The 13,795-nt window shown below is 44.8% G+C and overlaps 1 protein-coding gene and 1 pseudogene across 1 annotated transcript; both read right to left on the bottom strand.

Annotated features, from left to right (window-relative positions):
• Nucleotides 1-3,982: 3,982 nt before the first annotated feature.
• On the bottom strand, nucleotides 3,983-4,927 carry LOC135886107 (olfactory receptor 10A4-like). Its single transcript, XM_065413982.1, has one exon. It carries the CDS (start codon nucleotides 4,925-4,927, stop codon nucleotides 3,983-3,985), a length of 945 nt encoding a protein of 314 aa, XP_065270054.1.
• A 7,328-nt stretch (nucleotides 4,928-12,255) lies between these two features.
• Nucleotides 12,256-13,325, bottom strand: LOC135886106 (olfactory receptor 10C1-like; annotated as a pseudogene).
• Nucleotides 13,326-13,795: the final 470 nt, after the last annotated feature.

Here is a 13,795-nt window from a genome sequence, read left to right as displayed (position 1 = left end):
TTGAAGGGAAAACAAGGTACATTTGTTGACCCTTTACACTACAAACCTTGGGGAGATATGGGGAAACAGCTGCATATACTTGTGAGCCAAGTGAGCCAATTAAATTGATTAACAAATAGCTAACATGATTAAATGCATGGTTAAATGCACATCCTTAGTTCTATTTAGGTCTTTAGGGCTTTTCCATCAGATCTTTAGGCCTTTTCTATCAAAGAGAATGGGACAATGCACTTGCGTGGCCCTCATGAACATCATATCTGAGCACGCATTATATTTTGTCTTGGAAAGTTTAGGTAAATGTTGGTAAATGTTGATGTCACTGTACACACACACAAACCAAAATAAAAATATCTCCATCGATGATCATCGAAATGTACAGCTAGGCAAAATAGGAAAAATGCTGCTTGAGAACTTATTAGAGTTTGATTTAAGGCTATTCACTTTGTATATTTTGAGATGTGATGTCGACAATTGAGTTTTAACAGTTATAAAGCTTTATATTTTTGAATCTGTCTCTCTTGTCATTACATAATTATGGTTGGACCCTCACCCACTATTGTCTGACACCCTTCCCCCCACACATGATTTTCTGCAACAATGAAAATTTAAATCAATAAAAATCAGGGGGAAATGATTAAAGTCCATACTTTTGCATAATTATTAAAATTTAAATTGATACAAACTAGAAAAATGCTTAAAAATAAACATAAATATTATCTGTCAAAATCACAAAAAATAAAAATCTAATTTTGCCAAGCCTAATTACACTGAGAAGCCCTTGATTAAGAAATGGTCAAAAAAATTTCCATTAACATTTTTCTTTTGTTAGAAAGTTGGGTTTTTGAATAAAGAAAAAAATTTCATGTACAGTGTCTGTCTGCTTTTCCCCAAAACCTTTTTGATTTTTCATTGAAGAGCTGACATTTTTTCAGTCATCAACAATTGCCAGTCGACATCACTTGACATTTTAAAATCAAGATTGGATGGCTTTTCCCCACTAAAAGATCTGCTCCAGTTCAAACAGGAATTAATTCAGGGACATTCTATGGCCTATGTTATACAGGGGGTTAGGCTATATGAACACGGTGGTCCCTTCTGACTTTATAATCTAAGAATACCTTTGTAAATCTAGACCTAAGCAATTTAAGTGCACAAATCCCATTGATTTTCAATGAGACGTGTGCTCCTAAAGTCTCTTGGATGCTTTTGAAAATCCCATCATCAGTCAGATTCAAATATCTGAGTTCTCTGTGAATTCAGCCCATATCACACAGCATCATGCTTATTAAATGTGCTAAGATATCACTACTGTGGGCCACCAGTTGGGACATTCAAAAACCTAGCTCTGTAGCACTCGAGATGCAAGAATAACTGTTCACACTAGCTGGTCCTTAGGCTGGGATTTCCAAATTTCAGTGTGGATTTGGGTCCCAACTCCCTTAGGCTCTTCTGACAATCCCACATGTATAACTCTTCACGTCAAGAAGATATTGAGGAAATATTTGGCTATTTAAATTAATTTTAAAAAGAGGCAACAGGGGATAAAAGATACATTTTATTGTTTTTATCAAATACTTCTCATGGGTTACAAGTTTTTAGACTCTTAGCTCTTCAGAATATTGGACTAGGTCAGGTCCTGTTCATACTTGGATTTGTGTTCCAATTCTCCCTCCCCCCCCCCCCACCCCCGCCGCCCACTTACATTGGTTTTGCACTACATCAGAGGAGTTACTCCTGGCTTACATTGGTCTAAGACAGTGGTCTCCAACTTTTTCACACCCAAGATCACTTTTTGAATTTAAGGGCAACCCAGAATATACCCCTCCCCTTCCCCAAAGCCCCGCCCCGCTCACTCCATCCGCCGCTCTCTCCGTCGCTTGCTCTCCCCCATCCTCACTCACTTTCACTGGGCTGGGGTAGGGAGTTGGGGTTTGGGACGCGATGCGGGCTCTGGGCTGGGGCCGAGGAGTTTGCAGTGTGGGAGGGGACTCTGGGCTGAGCTTGGGGCAGGTGGTTGGGGTGCAGGAGGGGATGAGGGGTGCAAGCTCTGGGAGGGAGTTTGGGTGCAGGAGGGCGCTCCAGGCTGTAGCAGAGAGTTGCAGTGCAGAAGGGGGTTCGGAGTGCAGGAGGGGGCATGGGTTGCGGCTCTGGGAGGGGGCTCAGGGCTGGGGGTTAGGGTGCAGGAGGGGACATGGGGTACTGGTTCCGGGAGGGGGCTCAGGGCTGGGGGTTGGGGTGTAGCCTTCCACTGGGCAGCACTTACCTCTGGCGGCTCATGGGCAGCAGTGTAGCATGGCTGCTGCTAAGGAAGGCTCCCTACCTACCCTGGCCCCATGCTGCTCCTGGAAGGGGCCAACGCACCCCTGCAGCCCCTGGGTGGGGGGCACGTAGCTTTGCTCGCTGCCTCTCTCTGCAAGCACCGTCCCCATAGATCCCATTGGCCACAGCTCCCTGTTCCCAGCCAATGGGAGCTGGGGGGGGGCAGTACTTTCAGGCAGGAGCAGTGCACGAAAGGAAACCCCTGCCTCTCCACCCCAGGGCTGCAGGGCCATGCTGGCCTCTTCTGGGAGCAGCGTGGGGCCAGGGCAGGCAGGAAGCCTGTCTTAGCAGCAGCCCTGTTGTGCCCCCAGAGATCACGATTGACTGGGAGAGTCTCTAGGATCAATCAGTCAATCACAATTGACCGGTTGGTGGCTCCTGGTCTAAGAGGAAGCAGAATTTCACCTACTGAGTTTAATTGAGTTACTCTGGGCCTAGTTATTATTTACACAATACATTTCCTTTACACCTGCCTAGCAGTAGAAAGGGGCCTTAAAATAGAAGTACCCTTAATTTGCAATCCATTTAAACTGCCAGTGTAATTATCACCTGATCATAAATAAGATATCATATTATTGGACCAATTGCTGTTGGTGAAAGAGAGAGGCTTTCAAGCTTACAGAGACCTGAAGAAGAGAATGAAGCTATTACCTCACCCACCTTGTCTCTCTGATATCCTGGGACCAACATGGCTGCAACAATACTGCGCTCAACAATGGAAGATATCAAATTTTGTCCTCTGAAATGGAAACTCCATAAAATGAAGAAAAAGGCAGTCAAATTTAACAGCACCCAGACCTGAAGAAGAGCTCTGTGTCAGCTCAATAGCTTGTCTCTCTCACCAACAGAAGCTGGTCCAATAAAAGATATCTCCTCACCCATTGTGTTGCTCTAATAGCCTGGGACCGACATGGCCACAGCAACAGTGTAAATCTCTATATTTAAGCATTTTTGAGGCCAGAATCAGGCTCCATAACTTTGGCCCTGATTCTGATCTCATTAATTGTAAACCAAGAGTAAGTCAACTGATGTTGATGAAGTTTGCAATGGTATAAAATGTAAATGGGAGGGCTTCAGACCCTTAATCTTTGTTCCTGGCCAGATTCTGTTCTCATTGACACTGGAGTAAATCCAGAGTAAGCCATGGATGACAATGGAAATACTTTGGTTTCACACGAGTGTAACTAAGAGTAGAATTTATTTCAATGATAAATAAATATAAAGCCTATTCACTCTGAGAATAAACATAGGCTTCATTTCTATTACATCATATTTACACTAGTGCTCAGTGACTTCATTGGAGTTACTCCTCATTTACACTCCACTGGCTTGAAAAAACAACCTTTCTGATTTAAAATAAAGTAACTCCATTGAAATTAATGGAGTTGCTCCGGGTTTACACTGGCATAACTCCATTGCCTTGAAAAGAAGTCACTCTTGATTTGCACTGGTGTGCAAGTCGATTGAATGTAATGAAGTTACTCTTGATTTACACTGGGGTGAGTGAGAGGAGAATCGGACACATTGACGCCAGTGAAATTACTCCTAATTTACACTAGAGGGAGAGGAGAATCAGGACCATTGACGTTATTCCTGATTTATACAAGCATAACCAAGAGCAGACTCGGGCCTGTAATCCCCAGTGGCTCACAATAAAACACATTCACATGTTTTGAGAAGCTGTGTGTCGGTCCATCACTTTTCTCAGTGCCGCTTTCACCTGCTCGTTCCTCAGGCTGTAGATAACAGGATTCAGCAGGGCAGGTGCCACCGTGTAGAGCAGAGAGAGCAATTTATCCATGCCCGACGTGTAACCAGAGTTGGGTCTCAAGTACCTAAAGATAGCACTGCCGTAGAACAGGGAAACAGAGACGAGGTGGGAGGAACATGTGTGGATGGCCTTCTGTTTCCCATCCAGTGATGGGATCCTCAGGATGGCAGTGACAATGCAAACATAGGAGGCCAGGATGAGCGCGAAGGGGATGACGATGACCAGGACATTAATTAGAACTTTCTCCACTTCATTCACGCGGGAGTCCGGGCAGAGCAGGTTCACCAGTGGCGGCACGTCGCAGAAGAAGTGGTTGATGACGTTAGAGCCGCAGAAGGGCACGCTGAATATCAGAGCTGTTTGCCCAAGGGACACAAACATGCCAGTGACCCAGCATCCTGAGACCAGCAGGAGGCAGAGCCTCCTGCTCATGAGGGCTGGGTAGTGCAAAGGGTTGCAGATGGCTACGTAGCGGTCATAAGACATGACGGCCAGGAGGTAACACACTGCGGTGCCAAAGAAGAGGAAGAAGTACATCTGGGTGGCACAGCCAGAGAAAGAGATGGTTTTCTTCTCCAAGAGAAGGTTGACCAGCATCTTGGGGATGGTGACCGAGGTGTAGCAGATCTCCAGAAAGGCCAAGTTCCGGAGGAAGAAGTACATGGGGGTGCGGAGGACAGGGTCGGACACTGTGGCAAGGATAACCAGAGCATTCCCCATCAGGGTGAGGATGTAGATGGTGAGGAAGGCGAGGAAGAGTAGGGGCTGCAGCTCAGGATGGTGAAAGAGCCCCAGAAGTGTGAATTCCATTATAACTGTGTCATTCCCCCCTGTCATTTCTTCTGGACCCTCCACCTGCATGGGGATGAAATACAAGTCACTTCATCAGGGATGTCTGGAGTTCATTGGTGGATGGGCAGCACACAGCAAATGGAAACTAGATTCAGTGTTCTCCTCCCTAATTTCTCCTGGAGATGGTGTGACAGTTATTATTATTAATTATTTATTATGTGTTTAATAGCAGTGCCTAGACACTGTAGGCCAGTGGCCAGAGCTAACGCTTGGGAGTCAGGAGACATAGCCTCTAGTCCTGTCTTTGCCGGTGGCTTCGGCAAGTCCTTTCACTTCTGTGTCTCATTCATCTGTAAAATGAGGATAGTACTGACCTCCTCTGTAATGCATATTGAGATTGATTAGTGAAAAATACTCTGTAAGAGCTAGATATGGTTGTTGTTATTAATAATGTGCCAGGCGCTATGCAGATACATAGAAAGAGGCAGTTCCAGCCTGAAAGATCTTACAGTCTAAGTAGACAAGACGGGCAAAGGTTGGGAGAAAGAAGGTGATATTTATACACCTATTTTACAAATGAGAAACTGAGTCAGAGAGATTATGGCTGGGGTTGTCAAAAAAGACTAAGGGCTAGATTTGTAAAGGTATTTAGGCACCTAGTGGGATTTTTAAAAACACCTAGGCACCTAATAATATGGGAGTTGTGTGCATAGTTGCTTTTACAATTCTTGAATTTCCCTAAATACCTTTACAAATCTGTCCATAAATTAATTAGGCACGTAATCAGCTGTGCCTCCTTTGCAAATCTCACATCTCAAGTCTCCTCCTATAACAAGACCATTTTTCTTTTGCATACAATGAATGTCTGAAAATGGCTTTGAATATTTCAACCTTAATAATTAAATAAGTATTGTTAATCCATACATTTCAAAATACTTTGCAGGGTGGGTTCTTTACTGGGGTGATATGTATTGAAATATTCTTCCAACTGCAAAATTAAAACAATCTGTCCTCATGAGGCTGACAGAGATTGCCAGAGGTCATACAGTGAATGGAATGAGATAATTACTGTCCAGTTACACTGGTGTAAATCTGAAGCCACTCTAGCAAAATCAATGGAGGTTTTGTGGATTTTTGTTAGTGGGTAAAATCTGGGCCCAAATCTCCTAAATCCCAGACTCTTATGCTCTTCATTTTACTGCACTCCACAGTGACATCACATGGAAATACCAAATCCTATAAAGATAACACCTGTATTCAGTGCCTCAGTGGTTCAAAGAGTAGAGGTACACTACTCATTGGTAACCAGCATCAAATAGACCTAGGTCAGTGACCATCAGCCAGCCGGAAGCATGGGACTGCTGCATAGTTACCAAATTAAATAACTTGGTCATAGATTCAAGGATGTTCAGGACAAAAGAGCTCAATATGTCATCTAATCTGACCTCCTATCTAATCTGACTTCCTGCATAGCACAGGCTGGAGCATTTCACCCTTTATTGAGCCTACATGGTTACTTCTCTATTGAGTCATCACAGCCCATCAGCTATTGGACTTGTGTCCATATACAGAAAGAATAAACACCACCAAAACTGGCCACAGATGGAGACCTGTGCAGGGAGGCTGTTGAGTAAGCAAGCTTAGAGAATGAGTATCTAGCAATCTTTCCCAGACCTGAAGCAGACCTCTGTGTAGCTCAGAACTCTTTTTCACCAACAGAAGTTGGTCCAATAAAAGATATTATCTCACCCACCTTGTTGCTCTGTCTGTTTAATTTTATTGTCATACATGGTCCTTATTAGGGTAGCATATGGGATCTGAGGGTTAGGGTCTCTCTCTCTCTCTGGACATGATCCAGCAAAACATTGAAGCATACTCTTACATTTAAGGACATGGATAGTCCCATTGACTTCAATGGGAACATTTATGTGCTTAAAGTTAGACATATGCGTAAGAATTTTCCGGTTTGTTGTGTGTACGGGGTGGGAGGAGAAGCGAAGAAGGATTTGATGACTAGATGACCTATTGAGGTGCCTTCCAGTCCTACACATCTATGACTCTATGATTTCCTTATGACAACCACTAGCAGGAGAAGTGTTTGAAAGCTGTGTATGTGCTTATGTTGTGTGGTTGTGTGTGGGTGCATACAAGAAGAACTTGCTTGTGGCAGAAAGTAGAAAACAACTTGTTTGGAGGGTGTTTGAGTATCTTGTGTGTATTTGTATTGCATGTTTGTGAGATATCATGTGTGTGATGGAAAACTTGTTTCAATGATGCACTGGCTGTGAAAACCAGAAGATAAGTTGTTTGGAGTTGATGTGTGTATAAAATAGAGGAAACATGCACTGGCATCTCATATCTTGCTACTGTAGTTATTTGTTAAATAAGGGATTTTCTCTCCAGGTGTATCACTCCAGCACCATTCACCTGTGCTGAACACAGTGATGTTGATACTCTGCAGAATTGTGCTACTTTGCTTTTAAAAGGGTCTAGATAGAAAACCAGACAAGGCAGCTGGTTGCATTCAGAAAGGGGGATTAGATAGATTGTTTACAGGGAGATTTTCAAAGGCACAAATGGCAGGTGGGTGCCAGACTCCCATCGAGAATTCTATCTGTACTTTTGAAAGTCTCCCAATACATAGATAGTTATTAAGGCCAGATAACACCATTATAATCCCTGAATGGTTATTGAAAAGTTATCCAGAGAAATATGAAGTAATATTTCTTCCCAGAATAACTATCCAACTATCATTCTATGGAGATGAATTTTACAAAAACAAAATTTAAAATCAGGGAAAATAAACAATATATTATTTAAATCATATCATTATTATCATCCAGCATGAAGTATCTATCTATCTATCTATCTATCTATCTATCTATCTATCTATCTATCTATCTATCTATCTATCTATCTATCTCTTTCTCCCCTGATCTCTCTCTCTAAGCTGAGAGATATGTATGGTATCTGATAGACAGATCATATTTTCCCAATTATTCCTCTTTGCAAATAGTCATGGATATCTTGCAATATGCTTTCTTTCGCTGCAGTTCTAGGTAATCTGCTCCTGCCTCCAATATAATTCCACTTACCTTTGGAAAAAGAGTAGTTTCATGCCAGCCTTTTAAAGATTTGCAAATTGGTGTAACCGTGCAGCAGTCTAAAGGGCCCTTATAAATAGAGAGATAATTGTCTTTGTGTCTAATCAAAGCCAGGAGGTTTCTGATCTTCCTCCACCACCACCACCCGCCAGTGATAATTGACCAAGTATATTTCAATTCCATCTAGTGGCTTCAGGGACCTGATCCCCAAGGCACCTTGGACTCTTTAGGAGAATGAAGTGGAACATTGAAGACGTGTTTCAGTGTCTAGAATCACATATTGGAGCAGGCGTCCAGCTGCTTTAAATCGATGTGGCTGCATTGAACTCAGTAGGCATGACCTCCCCAGTGGGTGTAAATTGCTGCATCTCCATGGAAGCCAAAAGAGCAGATCCCCATCTGGTGTAAATCAGCACAGCTTCACTGGAGGCAATGGGGCAAGATCCCCATCTGATGTAAATGGAAATCACTGGGCTGGACCCTCGCTTTAGAGCTATGTCAGTTTACACCAGCTGAGGATCTGGCCCCAGGCATGCTAAAACTGCATCTCTTCTGCCCTGCAGGTTGAATCCCATGCAGCGGAAAATGTCTTCTGGTAAATACACATGCAGGACTGTAAGTGTAAACTCTGACACATTTCCATTCTCCAGCCATGGGCTTGAATGTTGATTGCACTAGAAGGGACTAAATCCTGCTCTGAGTTACACCAGTGTACATAGAATTGTAGAATCGCAGGACAGGAAGGGACCTCAAGAGGTCATCTAGTCCAGTCCCCTGCACTCATGGCAGGACTAACTATTATCTAGATCATCCCTGACAGGTGTTTGTTACAAGGAGAAGGGAGAAAAAATGTTCTTCTTAACCTCTGAGGATAGGACAAGAAGCAATGGGCTTAAATTGCAGCAAGGGAGGTTTGGTTGGACTTTAGGAAAAACTTCCTAACTGTCAGGGTGGTTAAGCACTGCAACAAATTGGCCAGGGAGGTTGTGGAATCTCCATCACTGGAGATTTTTAAGAGCTGGTTAGATAACATTTTACATACTCAAACTGTTATCATGTCCCCTCTCAGTCTTCTCTTCTCTAGACTAAACAAACCTCATTTCTTCAATCTTCCCTCATAGGTCCTGTTTTCTAGGCCTTTAGTCTTCTGCAGAAGCATCCCTTCTCTAATGGTAGTGCGTGTGCATTTGCAGCAGTGTCACCGGAACGTGGCAGCAGACTGATAGCTCTCAGCCAGTGGCGATGTGCATTAGTAGTGTCCCAGTAGGAGGAAATTCGGTCTTGGCCTATGCACCGTTTACAGCCCATTTTGCAGGCTTAGGTGGGGTTTAAATGGTGCTTAGGACTTTTGCTGCCTGTCTGCACAGGGGTGAACATCACTATTATTAATCATTTTTATTGTACAGAGAGTGCAGAGTTTTCAGTCGGAGGCTAGGGCCCCCAATTTGCCAGGTGTTGTACAGTGTTGCTGTGGATGTGGAATTGATTCTGAGCTCACTCAGCCCAACATATATCAGGAGTAACTATTGAATCAGCGGGGTCACTTCTCTACTCACTCACCCTCATGCATAGCACGAGTAATTACACTGAAGTCAATGGGATGAAGGATAGGGTTAGTTTGGGGCATGCAGGGATGTGTGACTGGAATCACCAATATATGGGATGGGAGGGAGACAGGGATGAGATGCACAGGGAGTGAGGGGAGGATGGGAGATTTGGAATGGGATGTAGAGCCAAGGGGGAAGACTGGGACTATGCCAAGGTGCTAAGGGGAGAGGAAGGGATTGGAACTGGGTCAAGGAGGGGCTGGGACAGAAAGGATCAGGCTTGCACAGGGACAGTGGCCTAAGGGGCCTGGCTTGGGGAAAACAGAGGCAGAAGGGTCTGTAATCACTAGGGAACACTTCCCCTCAGAACCTGGACCAGAACCCATGATTCCTGACTCTTGTCATTCCTCTGCTGTGAGCAAAGAGTTGTGATATCCACTGGCAAAGTGCATGGCTCAGCTCCCTCCAGTGGCTGGCCCACATACAGGATGACAACCTTCTACTCCTAGCAGATACTGGATTAGTTCCCATAGCAGATGGCTGTGCTGTAGATCTGAAAGTTGCAACCCGGCTGATGACCCATGTGGGATTCAATGGGGTGCCATATGATGAAATCACTTCTTTTCTTTTCTTAGTTTGCTTCTTAAGAAACCTAGGAAATTACACAAAAGAACCTACAGTGAAACATGGAAGTTGAAAAATAATTGAAGACTGTACCATAATGCATATGCACAAGGGGGGGGAGGGGGGATTAAGGTTGCATAGGCACACAGTAAGCACTGGCATCTGCTTAGCTCACAAATTTGTGTCACCTAGAGGGAGTGTGTGTCTCTTTAAACTCTCCCAAATCTTTTGATCCCCCTCTTTCCAGGGACTGAGTCACTCATGGGAAATCTGGGCTGGTAGGCCCAAGGGAGTGGGGGAGCCTGGCTTCACAGGGAATGGCTCTTTCATTTTCTAAAAGTTTGCTGGGAAGTGTATATCAGGAACCACCTGCGCCCCTTTTCCTGGGTGTGTTTCCAGACAATCCTGCTCATGAATTAGCTCAGTGGAATCATGGAGTAAACATCATCACAACCTAGTCAAGAGACAGCATTCATAAATCATTACAGGCAGCTCCGAATCTGTCACACCACATGATAGTCAATAAAACTTGGCATTTAAATGTCCTAGGTAGCTATGAAAAATCTCAGACATATTCTTTGATAAAATATTTGATAATGGTCTCTCCAGTCTAGAAGACAAAGGTAAAACATGATCCAATGGCCGGAAGTTGAATGTAAACAAATTCAGACTGGAAAATAAGAGGTAGGTTTTTAACAGGGAGGGTAATTAACCATTGGGGCAATTTACCAAGGGTCGTGGTGGATTCTCCATCACTGGCAATTTTAAAACCAAGATTGGGTGTTTTTCCCTAAAAGAACTGCTCTAGGAATTATTTGGGGGAAGTTATTTGCCCTGTGTAAGGCATGTAGGCACCTACCTCCCATTGAAATCAGTAGAGTTTGGGGCTAGATTCACAAAGGGACTTAGGCATTCTGATGCTCAGCGTCACCATGCTTCATAACCCTTTGTTGCCTAGAGAATTACAGGGTTTACAAAGCCTGAGTTTGACGCTCAGGCTCCCTCTGTAATGAATGGAGAGATGTGTACCTGAGAATGGGATTTGCAAAAGCCAGCAAGCTAGGCAGCTCATCGCCTAAACCAGCAGATGGCAGAGGCCGAGGAGAGGGGAGTGTCTTAAGCCCTGCCCCTCTCTGGGACTTATACTCCAAAGCAGAGAGATTTGTCTAAGATGCAAACCCTCTCTCAGAGTTAGGCGCCTAGTGCTGTTTTTAGAAGGAGGAGGAAGTGGCCAAGGTGGATAAAAAAAGTCATTGGAGCAGTGGGATGGGAACCTCCAGCATAAGTGCGCTAACCACTAGGCTGCAGAGTGGTTCGCATGCTTCTCTCTGTCTGGCCCAATGACTGTCATTATTTAATCCACCATGAAACAGCTTCAATGGTAGAGACTGAGCGAGACTCACACCACAATATCCCATAGCCCAGTGGCTAGGACATTCACCTGCCAAGTAGCACAGCCACATTCAAATCCCTTCTCCCTCCACCCCAACCCCATCAAGCCGAGGGGTCGCCAACCTCTCAACTGAGGGCCTAATCACTGGGCTAACAGTTACAAGGAATCTCCTGCCCCTGCCCTTGTGGCTCTGCTATGTGGGAGATCGCCTCTGGGTGCATGCCCCAGTAGGTGAGCTGCCAGCTAATTTGCTTGGCCAGGCTCCACAGGTGAGTTAGGTGGAGGAATTCGTGTCTTCCCCCCATTGGTGCAGCACTCTGGGTCTTAGGTGCTCTGACACCTGGAGTGAGGCTGCAGTGAGCATGTTCAGAGGCAGAAATATAGTTGTCTAGGGAGTTGTTACTGCAAAAATCTAGGTGCCGAGTGAGTTTAGATGCCTACAGGGTTAGGGGTCAGATAAACTGGAGTTTTATGAATCCCAGGGGGGGCTGATTCTGGGATTCAGGTGTCTCAAGTGGCTGTTAGGTGCCTAAGCCCCTTTATGAATCTAGCCCTTGGTGCCTAACATCCATTGAAGTTCATTTGTGTTCGATACCTAGATGATTTTTTTAAAAATCCCACGAGGTGCCTAAATATCTTTTAAAAACATCTGGCCCTAACTCCCTACTCACTGGTTGATACAGCCAATTGCACCGAAACCTCTAATTACAATCTGTGAGATGTTTCTTTATTCAAAATAGACTCACTCCAACTGGACACCCTGAAGCCAACACAATCCCATAGTTTATGAAAATATTTTCCTCTTCTCAGTTTCCTCAGAGCCTCCTTCACATCCTTGTTCCTCAGGTTGTAGAGCGAGGGATTTAAAATGGGGGTGATGACGGCATAAACCAGGCCACGTCTCCTACATGGCTGGACTTGGGGTGCAGGTACATCGCACAGGTAGAGCCATAGAACAAGCTGACCATGGTGAGGTGGGAGGAGCAGGTGGGGAAAGCTTTGTGCCTTCCCTCGGAGGAAGTGGTCTTCAGGATGGTGGAGACGATGCAGGCGTAAGACACCCGCACCAGGTGGAAGGGGAAGATAATGATTGACATTCTGATGAAGAAAATGGAGACCTCTATCCTGGAGGTGTCCCCGCAGGCCAGCTTCAGCACAGAGTGGATGTTGCAGAAGAAGTGGTTGATCTCGTTGGGTCCGCAGTAGGACAAAGGGAAGATCCAAGTGATGTTGCCCATGGGCATCAGGATTCCGCAGAGCCAGCAAGCAGAAACCATCTGGGAGCAGGCTCTGTGGTTCATAATGATGGGGTAGTGCAGAGAGGAGGAGATGGCTCAGTAGCAGCCGTAGGCCATGGGGGCCAGCAGGTAGCAGCCTGCTGTCCTGAGGAAGATGAGGAAATACATCTGGATGGCACAACCTGTGAAGGAGATGGCCCTCTTTTCCAAGACAAAGTTGGCCAGCATCTTGGGCAGGGTGGCTGAGGCATAGCAGATCTCCAGGAAGGGCAGGTTCCAGAGGAAGAAATACATAGGGATGTGGAGGGCTTAGTCCAGCACTGTGATGAGGACAATGAGGCTGTTTCCCATCAGCGTGATGGCGTAGATAAGAAAGAACAATGCACAAAGAATCCCTTGAGGGTGGAGGTGATGGGAGAAGCTGATGAACATGAGTTTGGTGACTCTGCTGTGATTTACACAGGCAGTATGTCTCATCTGCACAAGAAGAAGGAAAATCATATTGCATGTCAGCCTGATTAGTTGTAAATTGGCCATAGCTCCAACAGAGTAAATAGGCCAGATCTCCAGCCTCTGTCAATTGATATAGCTCCATGAAAACTCTCCTTCCTCCCTGAAAAACACTGATGTCAATTTTAGGTCTGTATTAAATCTCAGATTTTCAAAGCCATCTAAAACATTTGAATGCCCAATTCCCATTAAACAGAAGTAGAATGGGCACCGAGCTTTGTATATTCAGTCTGGGCAGACTTGAATGGCAGCCAGTGTAAAACTTCAGCATTCACCTGCACAACACATTTGATCTATCAGCCCCAAATCTCTGTTCTGAATTATCCACCTGAGGCATCTCACAGAAATCTTCTGCCAGTATGCTGGATAGGATCCTCAGGCTGGAGGTGCACATAGGAGGGTGACATTTAAAGACTGCCCATGGAATCTGGACACCAATGGAAAAATCTTAGCCTGAGATAAAAGATCAATTATATACATAGTTAGTGCAGAAGCTA

The sequence above is a fragment of the Emys orbicularis genome, chromosome 12 (assembly GCF_028017835.1).
Source record: "Emys orbicularis isolate rEmyOrb1 chromosome 12, rEmyOrb1.hap1, whole genome shotgun sequence".
Classification (NCBI taxonomy): domain Eukaryota; kingdom Metazoa; phylum Chordata; order Testudines; family Emydidae; genus Emys; species Emys orbicularis.
The sequence above is the reverse complement of the archived record's forward strand: the minus strand, read 5'-3'. Positions and strand labels throughout refer to the sequence as shown.